Source organism: Mobula hypostoma, chromosome 4, assembly GCF_963921235.1.
Source record: "Mobula hypostoma chromosome 4, sMobHyp1.1, whole genome shotgun sequence".
Classification (NCBI taxonomy): domain Eukaryota; kingdom Metazoa; phylum Chordata; class Chondrichthyes; order Myliobatiformes; family Myliobatidae; genus Mobula; species Mobula hypostoma.
In genome coordinates this window covers 148510265-148531771 of record NC_086100.1, presented here as the reverse complement: position 1 = coordinate 148531771, position 21507 = coordinate 148510265, and the positions used below count along the sequence as shown (strand labels likewise).

Here is a 21507-nt window from a genome sequence, read left to right as displayed (position 1 = left end):
TAAGGGATTTAAAAGTACCCTGTATATCTCTGCATATTGCAACCTGATAATCTGAACTCCTAGATGACAGGTCAGATTTCCTGGACCACGATGGACCATCAACACTCGCCACTAACCACAAAGACTTCATGGTGTAGATTTACCCTTCCCTAATGTGCTGCACTTTGGTACCATCTAAACAGGGCTTGTGGCTAATTCCATTAAAACAATCTCATAATAATTACGTTAATTTGCAACTTTTTAAAAAATCAGAAAGTTTTTGATCACATGAATAGGTGAAAATTAATTTTCATAATAAAAAAGCAGAATTTTCAAATATTTGGAGAGAATAACACTCAAATTAAAATTGGGTTTAAAAGGTAGAATGTGTTTTTATTAGCAATTTAGAAGCACCACATCAACAGTGCTTTATTTTTAATCTACGTATCTCAATTGTTACTTGGATAGTTCGTGGTGCTCAAAACTAAAGTGAGAACTGAATGCAAAATTGATCCAATTTCACTTTAACTGGTACATTAGTTTGCTTAAAAGGAATAAATGAATAGTCACTTTTATCAACTGTAGAGTCCAGAGCCCACTTTTACAGAGGTTAGACTCAAAAGGGGCTGTACTATGCTGAAGTAACATACATAAAATGCTGGAAGAACTCAGCAGATCAAGCAGCACCAAGGGAAAGGAACAAGAATTTTGGGCTAAGACCCTTCAACTGGACTGGAGAGAAAGGAGAAAGAAGCCAGAAGCCAGAATAAGGTGGCAGAGGGAGCTGAATGTGTTTAAGTACTGTGTCTAAAGTCTGAATCCCCACTGATTGCACCTCAAATGAGCTGCTACATATTGTCTTGATGAGCAGAAAATTCCACGCATCAGCTACTTTACAAAGATTTCGTAGTATCCCAGAGGCTCAAGGCTGATGCATGAACTGTTCTGGTCACCGCATTGAGAAAGAGAGAATTCCACCAGAGAAGGTGCACAGGAGATTTGAGGTGGCTTTGTCAGGACTGCAAAAGTTTAGCTGCAAGGAAAGATTAGGTAAGCTAAGGCTGTTTCCTTTGCAACAAAGGAAATTGAGGAGTGACTTAGATGAGGGGCATAGAATTATGAAGGCTCCAGATCGAGTATATAGGAAAGGCCATTTTCCTCATTAATAGAGGCTTCAAAACCAAGAGACGTAAATTTTAATTTGAAGAATTGGGGAATGGTAGAGGTCTAGAACTGATTGTCTGAAAAAGTGGTAGCAGCTGACACCCTCATCACAGTTATAAAGAGCTTGAACGTGTACTTGAAGATAATATGGTTTGTGTGGTAAAGGGCCTAGTACTGGAATGTCAGAATAGGAATCAGCTTTAATATCACCAGCATATGTCACGAAATTTGTTAACTTTGCAGCAACAGAACAACAATGCAAAACATGATAATTATAGGAGAAAAATGAATTATAATATATAAACATTTTAAAAAAGTAGTGAGGTAGTATTCATGGGTTCAATGTCCATTTAGAAATCTGGTGGCAGGGGGGAAGAAGCTGTCCCTGTATCATTGAGTGTGTGGTTCAAGCTTCTGCACCTCCTTCCCGATGCAAGTGTGAAGAGGGCATGTTCTGGGTGGTGGGGATCCTTAATGATGGGCACCACCTTTCTGAGGCACCGCACCATAAACACTTCTTGGATACTATGGAGGTTAGTACCCATGACTGAGGTAACTAATTGTACCATTCCCTATAGCTTCCTTCGATCTTGTGCAGCAGCACCCCTTCCACAACCATACCAGATGGTGATGCAGTCACTCAGAATGATGTCCACAGTATATCTGTAGAAATTTGAGTGTTTTAAGTGACATTCCAAATCTCCTCAAACTCCGAATGAAATTTAGCCACTGTCTTGTCTTCTTTATAGCTACATCAATGTGTTGTGTCCAGGTTAAGTCCTCAGAGATACTGACACTCAGGAACTTGAACCTGCTCACTCTCTCCACTTTTGCTCCCTTTATGAGGATACTTTTATACTTTATACTTTATTGTCGCCAAACAATTGATACTAGAACGTACAACCATCACAGCGATATTTGATTCTGCGCTTCGCGCTCCCAGGAGTACAAAACAATAGTAAATATTAAAAATGTAAATTATAAATCATAAATAGAAAATAGAAAAATGGGAAGTAAGGTAGTGCAAAAAAACCAAGAGGCAGGTCCAGATGTTTGGAGGGTACGGCCCAGATCCGGGTCAGGATCCGTTCAGCAGTCTTGATTGGTGCAGGGTCTAGTTTATTGTCATTCAACCGTACACATCTATACCGTCAAATAAGACAATGTTCCTCTGGACCCGGGTGCACAACACAACACAAAATAATATTACCATAAATGTGATATACTGTTTGATATAAGTTTAAAGTAAAACAGTACAACGCTACTGGCTCTTCATACGTGATGAAAACTGGGTGGTGGCAGGGAGTTCAGTAGTCTTAGGGCCTATGGGAAGAAGCTATTTCCCATCTTAACCATTCTTGTCCTCCTGTCTGCTGGTAGGGGATTGAAGAGATTGTTGGACTGGTGTGAGAGATCACGGACAATGCTAAGAGTCCTGCATATGCAGCACTCCTGATAAATATCTCCAATGTGTGGAAAAGAGACCCCGATCATCTCAGCAGTCCTCACTATTAAATGGGGGGGGGGGCTCAATGTTCTCAGGAAGTGGAGATACTGTTGTACACTTTTGACCAAAGAGGTGGTGTTGAGGATCCAGGTGGGAGCTTTCTTTGTGTGCACTCTTAGAAACTTGGTGCTCCAAACTCTCTCCACGGAGGAACCATTTATGTGCATGGTCAGCCTAAAGTCCACAATCATCTCTTTGGTCTTGTATATGTTGAGGCTCAAGTTGTTGAACTCACACCATTCTACCAGCCGCTCTACGTCCTCTCTGGACACCGTCTGATCATCGGTGTAGATGAGGCCAACTGCTGTTGTGTCCTCAGTGAACTTGATGATTTGTTTGGATTGGACTGGATCTAGCAGTGCAGTCGTGCGTCAGCAGTGTGGACAGCAGTAGGTTCAGCACACGACACTGGTGCTCAGGCAGCTAGAGATGTTTTTGCCAATATAGACTAACTGTGCCCTTTCAGTCAAGAACTCTAGGATCTAGTTACAGAGAGAAGTGCTGAGACCTAATGAGGATAGTTTACCCGCCGTATTCTTGAGTATAATTGTATTGAATGCAGGGCTGAATTTCAATAAACATCATGCTACCATTTTCCAGGTGGAACAAGATGGAGTGGAGTGCAGAGGCTACGGCATCATCAATGGACTGAATTGACCAATAAGTGAACTGGAAAGAATCCAATGTAGCAGGAAGATGGGATTTAATGCGATCCATAACCAGTCGCTCAAAGCACTTCATTATTGTTGAGGTCAGTACACTGGAGAGTAGTCATTCAGGCAGGTTACTGTTGCCTTCTTGGGCATCAGAATGACGATGGCCGCCTTGAAGGCTGAGGGGATGCAGCTGAGTAATTTTTTTTGGCATTTTTGAATTAGTATAATTCTATTTCAGATTCTGTATGGGTAGTCCAGAGAGGGATCACCTCTCGCGAGGGTTATGCCCACTCGGGGGCAACTCACTTACCTTTGATCCCCACTGGACACTCAGCTCTCACCGGCATCTCCAAGTAGCTATTCGTATGCGACAGCAGCCACGCCCCAGTACATCACTTCAACAGGCAGGCTAAACCAGGCAGGTAGCAGGTGGGCCTCATACCCCATTGAGATAGGGACATCCCTGTTCTTGCATGGAAAATCTGCTCCAGCAGGCTGGGAGAATGAGATCAACAGTGACATCCAACAGCCAGGGAGCTGGTTCTGCAATGCTTTGTGAAGAGCATAACAAGGCACAGAAGTATTTGTAGTCATCCACTGCAGCCAAAGATAGCCCCAGTTGTGATGACTATTCATCACTGGACTCAGAATTCCGAGATCAAAAGAATGAACTGTCCCAGTGCAATAGCTTTTCCACTTTATTTCTTCACGCAATTCACATCATGAACCACATAGATACAACTGTCATCATGCAATGGACAACAAATCAGAGGCATCAAAGATGTACTCAACTGGGAGCCAAAGCCTTGCAACTCCATGTGCCTTTCTATTGACTTGACAATATCTAGCAAGGCAATTACAGACCATGAAACCAGCAGGCATGATCCTGGTGTTGCATCTTAAGCCTGTTCGAAAAACATCCAGAGGATCAAAGGAATTCATGAATACCAGCCAAAATGCATATTAAGTTAGAGACAGTTGTAAAACAGTCAAGTGTTGGACTGGGATGGACTTACACTATTCATGTTCAACTAAATCTGAAAACATTGTAATAGGACTTCAGAGACTGGGAGCAGAGAAATTTGCTGCAGTAAAGAATGGATTGTGTGAGAGGAACAGAATGTAAGATATGGTCTAGGCTGCCATGAAGTAGGCACACGTCTACATAGGGATAATACATCTGCTGTGAATCAGCCATATGATTTTGATAACCTTACTGAATTTCATGAAAGGCTGATGCTTGTAACCAAACTATTAAAACAATATCAGCTCTCTGTAGACTCTAGCCTGCCAGTTGGTAACATGTTGATTCAGTACAGTTTTCTGCAATTATTAACACGAGAGTTCAATACTTCACCTGTGAATCTGTTGGACAACACATCACCTGCAAATCTTTTGGGGTGGCCTGCTGTATCCAGTGCTCCAAATGCAATCTCCTTTACATTGGTGAGACCTGACACAATTGGGGGACTACTTACCATCCCTAATGTAGTACTCTTGTGACATGCAGAACCAGACCTGGTTCAGTACATGAGCAGTCTCAGTCAGGGTGGCCAAGTGGGGGTTGGGGGTGGGGGGAGAAATCAAACATCCTCCTGATGTAGGAAATCTGATATAACAACAGAAAATGCTGGAGAAACTTAGTAGATCAGGCAGTTATGGTGAAAGTGAAACAGTTACTGTTTCCAGTTTGTGATCCTTCGTCAAAGGCCAGAAATACAGTGCTGTTCTTTTCAAAATCTTACTTGATCTGCTGAGTTTTTCTACAATTTTCTATTACTGTGGCATGATTAAGTGGTAGTTATCAACAAGTCTCAGAGCAGGTTCAATTTTGAAAGTACTTTTCTTAAAAATAATTAGAGAAACAAAATCAAAATTTATTTGGGATTTTCCTGATCTTGGATTTCCACTGGGGCTATTGAAGATGTCAGAGTTCCCTTTCATTACCAAGGTGAACATTCACTCTGCAATGGAACATCGGGGCTCTTGAATTCAATGAAATACCAGAGCTACAGACCTGTCTGAGCCATTCCACGCACATTCAAACTTGTCAAAGATGCAATCATTCTCGTAAAGAGAACAAAGCTTGCTCCGGAGGTAATCATGAACCTGTTGTAAAAAAATTAACCATAATTAGCAATTGAAAGAATACCATGGTAACATGAAATGACTGTTATTAGCAACATAATAGAAATAGAAGATCTTAAACCAATTACAGATAGCAAAATTGAAAGGATAATCAATACATTCCTTCTCGTGAAATATAGCACTGCCAAAATTAGAGTCTGAATAACTGAATTCTTCATTAGCCTGTCATAGCTCTTTCTTAGGTAATCCTTTCTGCACAAAGCACACAATTATTATTTGCTGAAAATCTAACTGCATTCCTAGGATATAAAAATATGGCATTATATCTACGAATATATATGGTACTGCAATGGTGAATGACAGTTAGACACAGGAAATGATGACAATCATTCAGCCACAGACCAGTCAGCCTGACCCTGAATGCAGAACGTAATGAAGAGACCAACAATGAACAGATCTGAGATATAATTCACCTTGTGACAATGAATGCATGCTACTTATTTTTTTCATTCCTCCAAATCATGTTCATGAGACACATTGCAGACTCTTCTAGTTTTATAGACTGAACCTTTTAGTGTGTTAGGCTGAAAAATGCTCAGTAAATGTGTGATAAAGTACTGATTTTAAGCTGTGAATGTACGCTAAATAAACTACAGATAATGCTGATAGGCTAAGCTTCTAGAATAGGAGAAACAAAAAAGTATGAGAACCCAGAAACAATCTTAAAATGAAGCAATAAGTAGTTAACAAAAGGTGAAATATAATTTCAGAATGAAATAAGACTATAGACCATAAGACATAGGAGCAGAATTAGGCCATTTGGCCCATAGAGTGTGCTCTGCCATTCATCATGGCTGATCCTTTCTTCCTCTCCTTAACCCCACTCCCCAGCTTTTTCCCCGTAACGTTTGATGCCATGTCCAATCAAGAACCTATCAATCTCTGCCATAAATACACCTAATGAGTTAGTCTTCACAGCTGCCTGTGGGAACAAATTCACCACCCTCTGGCTAAAGAAATTTCCCCACATCTATTTTAAATGGATGTGCCTCTACCCTGAAGCTGTGCCCTCTTGTCCTAGTCACCCCCAACATGGGAAACCTCCTTCTCAGATCTACTCTGTCTACGCCTTTCAACATTTGAAAGGTTTCAATGAGATCCTCCCCCCCCCATCCTTCTAGATTCCAGCGAGTACAGACCCAGAGCCACACGTTCTTCATATGATAATCCTTTCATTTCCAGACCTTCTCCATTGCTAGCCCATCTCTTCTAAGATGACGAACCCAAAACTGTTCACAATATTCAAGTTGCAACCTCACCAGTACAGTGCCTTAAAAGCCTCAGCATCACATCCTGCTCTTGTATTCTCGACCTCTTGAAATGAATGCTAACATTGCATTTGCCTTCCTCACCACTGACTCCACCTGCAAGTTAACCTTCAGGGTGTCTGAACAAGGATTCTCAAGTCCCTTTGCATCTCAGATTTTGGGATTTTCTCCCCATTTAGAAAATAGTCTACACATTTATTTCTACTACCAAAGTGCACAACCGTGGATTTTCTAAAATTATATTTCATTTGCCATTTTCTTACCCATTCTCCTAATCTGGTTAAGTCCTTCTGCATCCTACCTATTTCCTCAATACTGCCTGTCCTTCCACCAATCTTCATATCATCTGCAAACTTGGCAACAAAACCATTAACTCCATCATCTAAATCATTTATATACAGCATAAAAAGAAACAGTCCCAACACTGACCCCTGCGGAACACCACTAGTCACTAGCAGCTAACCAGACAAGGATCTTCTTATATGCACTTGCTCCCTCTTACCGATCAGCCAATGCTCTAACCATGCCAGTAACTTTCCTGTAATACCATGGGCTCTTGGTAAGCAGCCTCATGTGTGGCACCTTGTCAGAAGCCTTCTGAAAGTCCAAATATACAACATCTGCTGCATCCCTTTATCTATCCTACTTGTAATCTCCTCAAATTTCAACAGGTTCATCAGGCAAGATTTTCCCTTAAGGAAACCATGCCAACTTTGTCCTATCTTGTCCTGTGTTCCCAAGTACTCCATAACCTCATGCTTAACAATTGACTTCAACATCTTCCCAATGACTGAGGTTAGGCTAACAGGTCTATGGTTTCCTTTCTGCTGCCTTCCTCCTTTCTTAAAGTGTGGAGTGACATTTGCAATTTTACAGTCCTCTGGCACCATGACAGAGTCCAATGATTTGTGAAAGATCATTTCTAATGCCTCCACAATCTCTAGCGCTACCTTTTTCAGAACCCTAGGGTGCACTTCATCTGGTCCGGGTGATTTATGTATCCTTACGTCTTTCAGCTTTTTGACCACCTTCTCGCTTGTAATAGTAACTGCATTCACTTCTCTTCCCTCACACCCTTCAACATCTGGCATGCTGCTCGTGTCTCCCACAGTGAAGACTGATGCAAAACACACACTTAGTTCACCTACCATCTACTTGGCTCCAGTTGCTATTTCTCCAGCCTCATTTTCTAGCAGTCCTATATCCACTCTCATCCCTCTTTTTTTTTAAAACCTACTTGAAAAAGCTTTTACTATCCACTTTGATAGTGCTTGCTTTCATATTTCATCTTTTCCTTTCTAATGATTCTTTTGGTTGCTCTCTGTAGGTTTTTAAAAGCTTCCCAATCCTCTATCTTCCCACTAATTTTCGCTTTGTTGTATGTACTCCTTAGTTTTTACATTAGCTGGTAATGAATGGGATATGCATCTTTTCACTGTCAGATATAAGACTACCATGCTCTTTTCTTTAAGCCCTTCAAATGTCATGCATTGACAGCTATTTTACAATGGTGGGTACGTGGATCAACAGTTTCAATTCAATTCCTTCGAAAAAAATATGAACATTGAATACAAGCAAAGAAAATAATTTCATTGGACATAGACAACACACAAGAGATGATTAGCTTTCTGAGTTCAGTCAGCAGCTTGCCAATACTGGTCATATAAGCTGCTGGTAAAAAAAATCCTGATAATGTAATTTTGCTGTAAATTAAATGCTATCCACCACCTCATTTTACAGACAACAAACGTAATAAGCTGTCTGTGAACTCTGGAACACGAAATTGTAAGACTTTATAACTGCCACTGGAGCAGTCAATAGCAGGGGAAGATTAGGAATGATATTCTGTTAGAAAGGATAACTGAAATTGCTTTAGTTAGTTTCTAAAAAAACACATTTTAATTAATTTTTCAGGATGTGTGTGTCAAGGCAGGATTTATCAACTAACCTAAAAGTCCTAAGAGGTGGTGAGCCATCTTCTTAAACTGCTGCAGTTTGTTTGGGGAAGGTATTCATTAGATAGGGAGTGCACCAGGATTGAGCTCCAGTGATGCTGAAAGATCAGCAATATATTATCAACTCAGAATCATGCGCAATCTGTAGAAAACCATAATAGTGACTGACGTATTCCACTCCTGCTACCTTTCTTGACTGTAGAAGTCACAGGTTTGGGAGATGCTATTGGCAGAGCCTAGATGAGCAACCACAGTGCATTTGGTAGATGATCTACACTGCAACAACTGTGTATAGATGGCAAAGGGCAAAGAAGTTTATGCTGATCGATGGTGTGCCAGTCACAGGGGTCACACTATCCTAATGGTAGCTGGCTGTCAAAATATGAGTGGCAGTTATTTCTGGAGTTCTGTTTGTAACTAAATGAATTTTATAGTGCAGTTCTCCAACAGATTTAGAGGGATACGATTCAAACACAGGAAAATGGGATGAAGTCAGCGTGAATATGCTGCAAAGTGATCAAAATGGGCAAGGTTACCAGTACAGGGACAAGTCATTCCATCCATAGGACAACCCAGTAAAGTGTCTTGGTAAGTCGTTTAATACAGCAGTCATGGACAGTGGCAACATCACTGACACTGTGAAGCATTCTGAAGAGTCACTGGAGACGATCGACAAAACCAGACTCCCTGGTAAGTTTAAGACAGGCTGTACAACATGATTTTTGCTGGCACACTGGAGCAGGAGAGGTGTAAAAAGAGACCAGCTGGCAGAGAGGTAAACAGGGCAGTAATTTTGATCAGGGAGAGGGCCACGTCAGTCACATCAAAAAGGCCTGAATCCAGTCTGCTGCTAACTGCCAAATCACGGGAGGTGAGGGGCGATGTGGGGAGGAAGCTACAGCTCCCGGAGGTGGTGCAAACCACCCTTCAACCAGTCATTGTACTGTGCTCCGCCGAAGACAAGAAAATCATCCTGGAGGAGCTCACAGTACCATGGGAGGAAAGGTATTAGGAGGCTCACTAGAGGAAGACCCTGAAGTACTAGTCCCTAGCCCATGAGTGCATGGACAAAGGATGGTAGATGTGGCTATTCCCCATGGAGGCTGGCTGTGGAGGGTTCCCAGCAAGGTCAGCATGGAGGTTGCCGTCTGTGCTGGGCCTTGATGAACAGTGCAAGAGCCAAGCAGCTCGCAGAATGGGGGAGGAAGCAGAAAGAGCCTCTTGCTGGATATGGAGCAGGCAAGAGGAGTTGAGCTGGAAGTCAGGAACAGAGTGCAGTGGTTAAGGGTTGAAACACTCCATGAAGGCTGGGCACCACCTGACAACATCTGCCCCTGGCCAAAGGCTATGGTTACCTCATCAAGTAACAGAAGAGAGCAAACAAGGAATTGTATGTTAAAGGATAGAGGAAGATAACTGGAAATAAAAGTCTTCTGGGAGTGAAAAGTCAATATATTATAAAATCAGATATTTATAATAATTGTCTTTGAACTGTTAGTAGATAACCAGTCTTAAGAAAACTCCATTGCTTAAGGGAAGAAACTACAGGACACGTATGCTAAAAACTCGCCTCAAAATCTTGATGACCGGCTTTCTTCTTTGGATTTTGCCTAACCTGTTGAGTTCCTCCAGCAATTTATGTGGAGGTGATATCCAATGCATTTTTCTCCTCTGCTACTCCCTTCCTTAAAAGCCAATGAGCAGAACTTTTGAAAAACTTGCAAAGAGAGGTGATAGATTTTTTATAATCAAGGTTAAAGGTTACAAATAACTTGTGTTGAAAGGCCATCATCTCACACCACTCCCCTCTCCACGTATCCCCATCCCACATTCTGCCACACATTTCAGGAATAATGTGAAACTAGATGCCCTGCAAACATGTCCTTTGCAGAGCCATTTTCTTTTTAGAAGAAATAGCTACAGACATAGCACAATGAGGGGCTAGTTTGGTTCAACTACTGTGCAAATCTTGCATGAATTCCCGGCAAATGTTGGAATGCAATACAGAGAGATTTGTTCCAGTAAGGTCACCAACAAGATTTATTCTGTCGCCTTTCCTACAAATTCCCAGTTCTCCACAGCACACATCACTCAGCGTGCAGTGGATTACCTAGGTGCTCTTTTCATGAGAGAACCACAAGCAGAATGAAAATAAAGGCAAAAATCTTAAATTTATTAAAAGAGTGCTGAGGTCAAAACCAGTACTTTTGTCCCTCGACTGTTACAAGTACCTATTTGTGAAAGGTTAAAGTTTCCATTTCAGGGAATGCAATTTTAACAATTGAAAATAAAACTGCTGATGCTGGGATCTGAAACAATGCACTCCCTGCACTAGAATATGTGCAGCTCCATTGCAATTCAAAAAGCTTCAGAGCATTAATGACAAAGCAGTTCACCCAACTGAAATTCTGTCCACCACCAGCACAAAGTGGCTGCAGTATGTATTAATAGCAACACTTCCCAAGTTACAGTCTGCATCCTCAAAAAGGGTGACCTTCATGGATCTGGAAACATCACCACCTGCAAGTTTTCCCCCCCAAATCATACAGCATGGTACTATCATTATTGGTATTACTGAGTCTAAATCCTGGCGCTCCCTTCCTGATGTCACTGTGGGAGTACCTTAACTGGATGGACAGTGCTGTTTCACCATCACCTTTTCAAGGACAAAAGAAAAAAAAAATCAGTGTTGCACAGTAAATGCCGGCCTTGAGAGGAAAGTTTATGTCTTGTTCAATAACTTGAGCTGGAAATCTATGGGAATTTTAGAACTTTTGTATAAATTACAACCAAAAATTTGTAACAGTACTAACTGGCGAAAAGGTAGCCCACACCATACAAATTGATAGCAAATGATAGCAAATGAATTTAACAGTTTTGAATACAAAATACCTGATATGTTTCTATAGGCTTGGTTTCCATATTGAGATCCCAGACTTTGACAGTGAGGTAATCTCGTGTCATCATATATCGGCCACTGTGACTGAACTTCACATCGGACACGGAAGAGGTTATCTCTGAGAAGAAGAACCTATTACTGGGATCCTCTGGCTCCTCAAACACTGCAAGGCAAAATAAATGAAGTAATATTAAAAGTTGTGTTCCAAAATCCATACGATTATAGTTAGTTCAGGGAGAAGCATTTTTAAAAAAATACACTGTTAACTCAAGGTTATATAAATTACTTTCTCAGTCCATGTGTCCACTCATAATATTAACCAGCCAGTAGCAATGGTACAGAAGCTGTGCATGTATTGCAAAACTATTTCTGAAGGCAGTTTTGTCCAACATGAATGCTGCCATAAAATATTTGTTAGTCTTTTTGAACTGATTTAATTACATGCTTAACTCTAGGATGAACAAAATATCCAAATTCATTTTATGGCTATCCCACTGTTAGCTTGAGATACAGTAAATGGATATTTAGTTTCACAGAAAATACAAATTAGTGATTTTATAAATTAGCAGTAAGATCATTTCCAAAATTATTTCATAGAAGGCAGCACGAGCAGCAATCATGTCTGGTATTATATTAACTTCAGGCTATTTATTCGCTTGCAGTCTCTCCAAGCTGATTTCCCACTGGGATGCTAATCCAAACCAATCTTTGTGTACTGAAATAATTATATTGGTCTCAAGTTTTTATATTTTAATAAACAGAATGTATGTTTTGAAATTCCATAAGAATATATGCCAATTTCAGCTAAATAGTGGAGCTTAAACAATCACAACAGAAAAGTAGTCTCATCATTACAAAGGTTTTACAGGTTACCATCCTACAGCCAAAGTAGTTTGTGAACTGATTCAAAAGTGATCACATTCAAATTTCACTATCTCAATGTTACATGGACAGATCTACTTTCAGAATTACTTAGACTTAATTCAACAAGTTTTGGGAGTAAACCTTATCAAATTAATTCATTGTATTAAATTAGCATATCTGAAGTTCAGCTTTCAAAATGTGAATTCAAACAACTTCATATCACTATCACTGGCTATAAAAATGATAATGTATTTCAAGGCAGGTTAAAGAAGTTTTGCCTCAAAGAACTCAGGAGATTGACAAGGATGTTGCCCGGATTGGGGAGCATGCCTTATGAGAATAGGTTGAGTGAATTCGGAGTGACGGAGGATGAGAGGTGACCTGATAGATGTGCACAAGATAATGAGAGGCATTGATCATGTGGACAGCCGGAGGCTTTTTCCCAGGGCTGAAATGGCTAGCACAAGAGGGCGTAGTTTTAAGGTGCTTGGAAGCAGGTACACAGAGGAGATGTCAGGGGTATGTTGTCGGTTTTTTTTGCGCAGAGAGTGGCGACTGTGTGGAATGGGCTGCCAGCAGTGGAGGCAGAAACGTTGGGGGTATTTTAAGAGCCTCCTGGATAGGTACATGGAGCTTAGAGAATTAGAGGGCTATGGGTAACCCTAGGTAGTTCTAAGGACATGATCGTCACAGCTTTGTGGGCCGAAGGGCCTGTATTGTGCTGTAGGTTTTCTATGTTTCTAAAAAGAATAGCAACAGTTTTGTTTCAGTGGCAGACTAATTTCTTGCAGACTTAGTTCATGTCCGAAAGTGATTAAATTTTCTGCAGCTGTCTTAAAATAGTTTTTAAGTTACTTGCTCCAGAAGAATCACAATATGAAATCCTAACACAGCAGATCCTGTGAATACAAAATCACACCATGGGAAAAATGGGGTGGCATTGTGGCATAGAGATTAGCACATTAATGGTAGCGATGACCATTGGAGCTCAATTCTCCCCACTGCCTGTAAGGACTTCAGTCCATTCCCCCCTTGTCCTCGTGGGTTTCCTCCCACAGTCCAAATAGGTATGGGTTAGGGTTAGTTTGTTGTGCCAGCTTTGTTACATTGGTGCCAGAAGAGTGGCCCCATCTGCTAAGCTGCCCAGTACAATCCTCAGTGATTTGACTTGATGCAGAACAATACATTTGACTGTATGTTTCAATGAGCTCCACTGTAGCAAAGTAGTTAGCACGATGCTATCACAAGCTTGGTGTGTTCCAGACTTCAGAGTTCAATTCTGGCACAGTTCTGTACGCAGTCTCTTCCCATCCTCCCTATGCAACGTGTGGGTTTTCTCCAAGTCCCCTGTTTTCCTTCCACAGTCCAATGATGTACCAGGTTGGTTAATTGGTCATTGTAAGTTGTCATGTGGTTAGGTTAGGGTTAATCAGATTTGTTGGGGGTTGCTGGGGCAGGGAGGTTCGAAGGACCAGAAAGGCCTACTCTGTACTGCATTGCTAAAATAAATAACCTGTTCTATCACTAAAAATAGAGCTCAAATTAAGCAGTCTATTACTCAATCATTTTGTAAAAGTCTATTTCTACATATGACATTTCAACAGTAGGCAAATGCACAAAGCCCAAGTAGTTAATGCCAGCAAAATACATGAACATTTTGTTTGAATCTAAAAAATATAGTTTCGTTTTCTTTCTGGTGGTTTATTGATCTTTCTTAAACTTGTTTGGATTCAATGCAACCTTAAATGGAAAATATTCTGATCAAGTATAAGATCATACCAATTACACTGATATTTTATTCCCTTTTGTTTGGATTATGCATGATCGGAAATAAGTCCTCAGACATCACATAAGACATCTGTTTAAAAAAAACTAAACTCCACAAGTCTAATTCTTGTAACAAATTAGCAAACTAAGATAAAGGAAAAATTATAATTACAGAAAATACTATGAGGAAAACACTGAGCTGGTCAGAAGGGCTTGGAGAATAATGTTACATATCCTCAACTGATAAATGGTTGGAGACAGCAATACATGTAATGTATGTCATTTACTACACATCTTCCCCTCTGATGAATCTGCTCAACTAGATTTTAATTTGCTGACCAGGATACTTGCTAGAAGGAAGCAAAGTTCTTTCATACAATCCATGCATGTTGGACCCAATGATATAACAAAGCACACCTGGGCATCAAGATTACCCATTCACTCACGGCATTCAAAGTCCCTTGTCCTCAATCATAGCCCCAGTCTGAGGCCTTACACCAAGAACTTTATTCCTTCCAAACTTACAACTGTTGGGAGGGGAACTGGAACATTTTATTTACACAGTGCTTCAACAGCAACATTCTGAACACTCTACAAATATCACTAGACTATGATACACATTCAAACACAGTTGATTTTCCACTGTGGTGTAAACCTGATCATGTGTAACATGTAATAAATTTCAACCTTTCACAAACGTTAGAGATGGTACTGCTGCATTACAACGCACTACATATTTGTATTGATTAAATTTTATAATAAACTACTGCAGTACCATGTAGCAGTCTGCAATATTTCTATTGATTTTGTCTCAAGTTTTACACTGCGTGTACAGTATTACATCTTTTGTTCCAATAAATCTGTTTGTTTTCCCTATAAATTTAAATTACAGCTGCCTTGTCTGACCTGTAGTCCCAAGTGCATTCTCTTTTTATGGGCAATGCTGAATCACTATAAACAAAAAAAAATGTTTATTACTACACTACAAACCTGTCTGAGGAATTCTTACCAGATTTATGGAATAAAAGTCAAAGTGTGCATTAGAACATGTTATTATGTCACTATAACAGATTTATAACATCAATGGTGAAGACAAAATTGGAAAGGCTTTCAAATTGTAACCTATGTCTTGAAATAGGACTCAAAGACCCTTTTCTTCTATCCTCTTTTTTCTTCTATCCTCTTAGTTTCAATCCTCTTATCCAAAGAAAATGATAAAGTAGCATTCAAGGCATTTTGAAGGACATTCAGGAGACTAAAAATTAGAATGAAAGGGCTGCCCTACCAAGTAATATTAGACAGTTTGCATCTGTACTTGATGGAATTTAGCAGAATTAGGGGTGACCTTTCTCAAACAATAAGATCCTAAAGAGGTTTTAACAGGGTAGATGTTAAGATATTTTCCACTGGTGGCAGCATCAAAAACAAGGTAACAAGGCAGTCATTTAAAACAGAGGCCAATTGAATTTCTTTTCACATAGATCAGTGAATCTCTTGAATTCTCTGACTCAGAGGGAAGAGGAGATCTGATCATTAGAAATCTTTAACAATAAGAGATAAAAATTTGGAAGTTTAAGTAATGGAGAGAAATGGAACAGAGGACAAAATGAGATCAGGAAATAGTAAGGATTACAATGAATAGCAACATAGGCTTGCGGGGGGGCCTGATGCCCTACTCCTCCTGCTTTCTAGTGTCATTTTTTTTCCAGAGGAAACAAACAAAACCATCAAAACAAATTTTAATTAATATGAATGCTTTAATCAATTTACATCAGTTAAGTGATTCCATTGTGTTTGATTGAATTTTTAGATTTCTTCCATACTTGCTTCAAATGTGTCTAAACATCGGAAAGGCTTGTCCAGCATTTGTAAAGCCATACTTGCTTCAAATGTGTCTAAACATCGGAAAGGCTTGTCCAGCATTTGTAAAGACCAGACAGTGGCAAATGAGAAGTCAGGAAGTTATTTGGGTGGTTATTAGCTTCTGGTGCCTGGGGCCTGGTAGCCACTTGTTGAGTCCTCTGCAGTTGCCATATGCAGAAGCTTTGTGACTTTGCACTTTCATTGACCCCTATGAGGCAAATCATGGGCCACATGCAGCACAACTCAACCCAATAATTTAACGAGCATTAAATTTATAATCTGCGAAAAGAGGCAAAATTTATTTCAGTTCAAAATGAGAATGAATAAAATTTTTAAAGTGGATAAGTATTTGCACAATGAATACCAAAACTATATTTATTGCAAAAGATGACATTCAGAAATCCACTGTTATCTTTTTAGAGGCAGTACTTAAATGATAATGTACCTTTCTCTCTCTCAAAATGTAGCTTTCAAAGTCTATCTGAAACTTTTGTCTTCCAAAATGTAATCATTTCATCACATTTCAATTGGGAGTATAATGAGCACAAACCATTTATCATCCCTAAAATCCCAATTTCTGCAGGCAATCAAGATGCATGTGTGTCAGATATAACAGTCATTCAATGGGACAAATTGCATTATTTGTTAGTGAAAGTGAAGATGCTATCAGACCACAATTGCAGACTTAATTGCATATTTTTAAAGCAAAAGAAACTTGAGAAAATACAGTGTTTCTCCATTCTTTTTGCTTAGTTTCCCTCTTAGGCAGATAACATTAGATTTCCTCAGCAGATAAGATGGAAGACATTTGACCGCAAGATGTTCCAGGTCGACTGAGAAGGACTGAGACAGAATTGCCATATCTGGGCACCACGATTACCTCTACTTTTTAAAATAATAAGCTTTTTATTTTAAAGGTAGAGGTAATCGTGGGACACATATACGTTGATTCTAGACATACTCTCTTCTCATTGCTACCATCAAGGACATAGCATAGGAGCCTGAAAACACACACTCGATGTTTCAGGAACAGCTTCTTCATACCTACCATCAGATTTCTGAATGGACAGTAAAGCCAAGAACAGTACCTCACTGCTCCTATCCCTCTCCGATGCTATGGAAAAGGAGATAGAATTGTCATCACTATCTCCAAAATGCTCTTCCACTGACAGAGCTGACACCTGACCAGGTTCATTTCCCAATACCAGATCAAGTACAGCCTCTCCTCTTATCTACCTCACTGTTTTTTGTTCTCTTTTTATGCCAATTACTTTATACACCTTATATAGGAGGAAGTCATGGAGGGATTGTCTACTGCATCTCTGTGGATGGAAGTTAGAAACAGGAAGGGGTCAATAACTACTGGCTGTTTTTTTGTTTAAAATAGACCGTCCAATAATAACAGGGACATCAAGGAGCAGATGGGGAGACAGATTCGGGAAAGGTACAATAATAGCAGGGTTGTCATGGTGGGAGATTTTAATTTCCCTAATATTGATTGGCATTTCCCTTGAGTGAAGGGTTTAGACAGGGTGGAATTTGTTAGATGTGTTCAGGAAGGTTTCCTGACATAATATGTCGGTAAGCCTACAAGGGGAGAGGCTGTACTTAATCTGGTATTGGGAAATAAACCTGGTCAGGTGTCAGGTCTCTCAGTGAGAGAGCATTTTGGAGATAGTGATGACAATTCTATCTCCTTTACCATAGCATTGGAGAGGGATAGGAACAGGCAAGTTAGGGAAACATTTAATTGGAGTAAGGGGAAATATGAAGCTATTAGGCGGGAACTTGGAAGCATAAATTGGGAGTAGATGTTCTCAGGGAAATTTACAGCAGACATGTGGCAAACGTTCAGGGGATATTTGTCTGGCTTTCTGTATTGGTACGTTCCAATGAGACAGGGAAAGAATGGTAGGATACAGGAACCATGGTGTACAAAGGCTGTAGAAAATCTCGTCAAGAAGAAAAAAAAGCTTATGAAAGGTTTAAAAAAAAAACCTAGGTAATGACAGCGAACTAGAAAATTATAAGGCTACCAGGAAGGAGCCACAAATTAGGAGAGCCAGAAGGAGCCATGAGAAGGCCTTGGCGAGCAGGGTTAAGGAAAACCCCAAGGCATTCTACAAGTATGTGAAGAGCAAGAGGATAAAATGTGAGAGAATAGGACCAATCAAGTGTGACTGTGGAAAAGCGTGTATGGAACTGGAGGTGGTAGCAGAGGTATTTAATGAATACTTTGCTTCAGTATTCACTATGGAAAAGGATGTTGGTGATCATAGGGATGACTTACAGTGGACTGAAAAGCTTGAGCATATAGACATTAAGAAAAAGGATGTGCTGGAGCTCTTGAAAAGCACCAAGTTGGATAAGTCACCGGGACCGGATGAGATGTACCCCAGGCTACTGTGAGAGGCAAGGGAGGAGATTGCTGAGCCTCTGGCAATGACCTTTGCATTATTAATGGGGATGGGAGAGGTCCTGAAGGACTGGAGGGTTACAGATGTTCCCTTATTCAAGAAAGAGAGTAGAGGTAACCTAGGAATTTATAGACCAGTGAGTCTTACTTCAGTGGTTGGTAAGTTGACGGAGAAGATCCTGAGAAGCAGGACTTATGAACATTTGGAGAGGCATATTATGATTAGGAATAGTCAGCATGGCTTTGTCAAACGCAGGTCGTGCCTTAGGAGCCTGATTGAATTTTTTGAGGATGTGACTAAGCACATTGATGAAGGTAGAGCAGTAGGTGTAGTGTACATAGATTTCAGCAAGACATTTGATAAGGTACACCATACAAGGCTTTTTGAGAAATTAAGGAGGCATGCGATCCAAGGGGACATTGCTTTGTGGATTCAGAACTGGCTTGCCCACAGAAGGCAAAGCGTGGTTGTAGGTGGGTCATATTCTACATGGAGGATGATGTCCAGTAACGTGCCTCAGGGATCTGTTTTGGGACCCTTTCTCTTCATGATTTTTATAAATGACCTGGATGAGGAAGTGGAGGGGTGGGTTCATAAATTTGCTGATGACACAAAGGTTGGGGGTGTTGTGGATAGTGTGGAGGGCTGTCAGAGGTTACAGTGGGAAATTGATAGGATGCAAAACTGGGCTGAGAAGTGGCAGATGGAGTTCAGCCCAGATAAGTGTGAGGTGGTTCATTTTGGTAGGTCAAATATGATAGCAGAATATAGTATTAACGGCAAGACAGTTGGCAGTGTGGAGGATCAGAGGGATCTTGGGTTCCAAGTCCATAGGACACTCAAAGCTGCTGCGCAGATTGACTGTGTGGTTAAGAAGGCATTTGTGTATTGGCCTTCATCAACAGTGGGATTGAGTTCAAGAGCCAAGAGATAATGTTACAGCTATACATGACCCTGGTCAGACCCACATGGGAGTACTCTGCTCAGTTCTGGTCACCTCACTATAGGAAGGATGTGGATACTCTCAAGAGAGTGCAGAGGAGATTTACAAGGATGCTGCATGGATTGGAGAGCATACCTTATGAGAATAGGTTGAGTGAACTTGGCCTTTTCTTCTTGGAGTGATGGAGGATGAGGGGCAATCTGATAGAGGCATACAAGATGATAAAAGGCATGCCCAGGGCTGATATTGCTAACATGAGAGGGCACAGGTTTAAGGTGCTTGGAAGTAGGTACAGAGGAGATGTCAGGGACAAGTTTTTTTTTTATTAAACACAGAAAGTAGTGAGTGCGTGGAATGGGCTGCTGGCTCGGGTGGTGGAGGTGGATACAATAGGGTCTTTTAAGAGACTCTTGGATGGGTACACGGAGTGGAGCTTAGAAAAATAGAGGGCTGTGGGTAACCTTAGGTAATTTCTAAAGTAAGTACATGCTTGGCACAGTATTGTGGGCTGAAGGGCCTGTATTGTGCTGTAGGTTTTCTATGTTTCTATCATTTTCCTGCTGAAGCACATATTTCCTGATTCCGCTAACATCCAGAAATCTAATCATGTGTTTTGTATTCCTCCAGAATGGGGAATTGTAAAGATTCACCACCTCTTTGGGAAGAAATTCCTTATTTCAGTCACTCATGGCCTACCTTTTACTTTAAGATTTGTCATCCTTGATTCTTCACATTCAGTGAAGTAAAGTATCTTCCCCATATTTACCTTTCGTAACACATCAAGAATTCTCAGTGGCCTTCTCAACATTAGTGGCACCAGAAGCAGACACATTGGCTGACTGTTTTATTGAGGACATTTGTTTCATTTATCATGGCTGTCTGGATCTCTTGGTTGCCAGCCATTGTAATTCTCCTTCCCATTCCCACTCTGACATATCTGTCAACTGCCTCCTCCACTGCCAAGTTGAGGCTAAATACAAATTACAGGAACAGCACCTTATTTTGACTGGCTGTCTGTGACTAGTAGTAACCTGCAGGTAGCTGGTTGGGATCCCTGTTCTTTGTGATTTTTTAAAAATGATTTGGATAGGAAGTGGAAGGGGTGGGTTAGTAAGTTTGCAGTTGATACAAAGGTTGGTGGAGCTGTGGATAATGGAGAAGGTTGTTGTAGATTACAGAGTGAGCTGGACGGAAAAGTGGCAGATGGAGTTCAATCTAGAAAAGTGTGAAGTGATTCACCTTGGAAGGTCAAATTTGATCATGGATTTCCGGGTTAATAGCAGGATTCTTAACAAAGGGACCTTGGGGTCCACATTAATGGACCCTGAAAACGCTGAGCATATTGATAGGATTATTAAGAAGGCATATGGTGTGTTGGCCTTCATTAGTCGGAGGATTGAGATAATATTCCAGCTCTATAAAGCCCTGATCAGACCGTGCTTGGAGTACTGTGTTCAGTTACGTCATTATAGGAAGAATGTGGAACTTTTAGAAAAGGTGAAGTGGAAACTTACCAGGATGCTGCCTGGATTGGATAAAGTAGACAGATATCACCTCTTTCTTAGAATATCTTGGAAGGAAATGTTGAGCGAGCTAGGGCTTTTCCCTTTAGAGTGAAGGAGGATGAGAGGTGATTAAGATGATAAGAGGGATCGATAAAGTAGACAGATACCACCTCTTTCCCCAGGGTGGAAATGGTTAACAGGAGAGGACATCATTTTAAGGTGATTGGAGGAATGTCAGAGAATTTTTTTTTAAATATACAGAGTGGTGGGTGAGTGGGACGTGTTGCCTTGGGGTGGTGGTAGAAGCAGATACATTAGAAACATTTCAGAAACTCTTAGATAGGCACAGGGATTAAAGAAAAATGGAAGACTGCCAGGGAGGAATGCATTAGATTGATTTTGAAGTAGGTTAAAAGGCTGGGACAACATAATGGGCCAAACAGCTTGTACTGTGCTGTTCTACATTGATAGCAAGAAACTAGGAGCACATGAGACAAAGTCAAAAAAGAATAGCTTCAAAGATACTCCACCTGCAGTAAAAACAAAATATTCTGGAATTGATCATGCTCTCA

General features: G+C 40.6%; 1 protein-coding gene across 6 annotated transcripts in view; it reads right to left on the bottom strand.

The window, feature by feature from the left end:
* Positions 1-21507, bottom strand: part of LOC134345661 (serine/threonine-protein phosphatase 2A 55 kDa regulatory subunit B gamma isoform) — a 303919-nt gene that overhangs the window by 9252 nt on the left and 273160 nt on the right. For all 6 annotated transcript variants that reach the window (XM_063046679.1, XM_063046683.1, XM_063046680.1 and 3 more), the window contains 2 exons: positions 11570-11739; positions 5324-5415 (listed from right to left, as the gene is read on the bottom strand). In XM_063046679.1, the coding sequence (XP_062902749.1) occupies positions 5324-5415; positions 11570-11739 (262 nt within the window). The remainder of the gene's footprint in view (positions 1-5323; positions 5416-11569; positions 11740-21507) is intronic.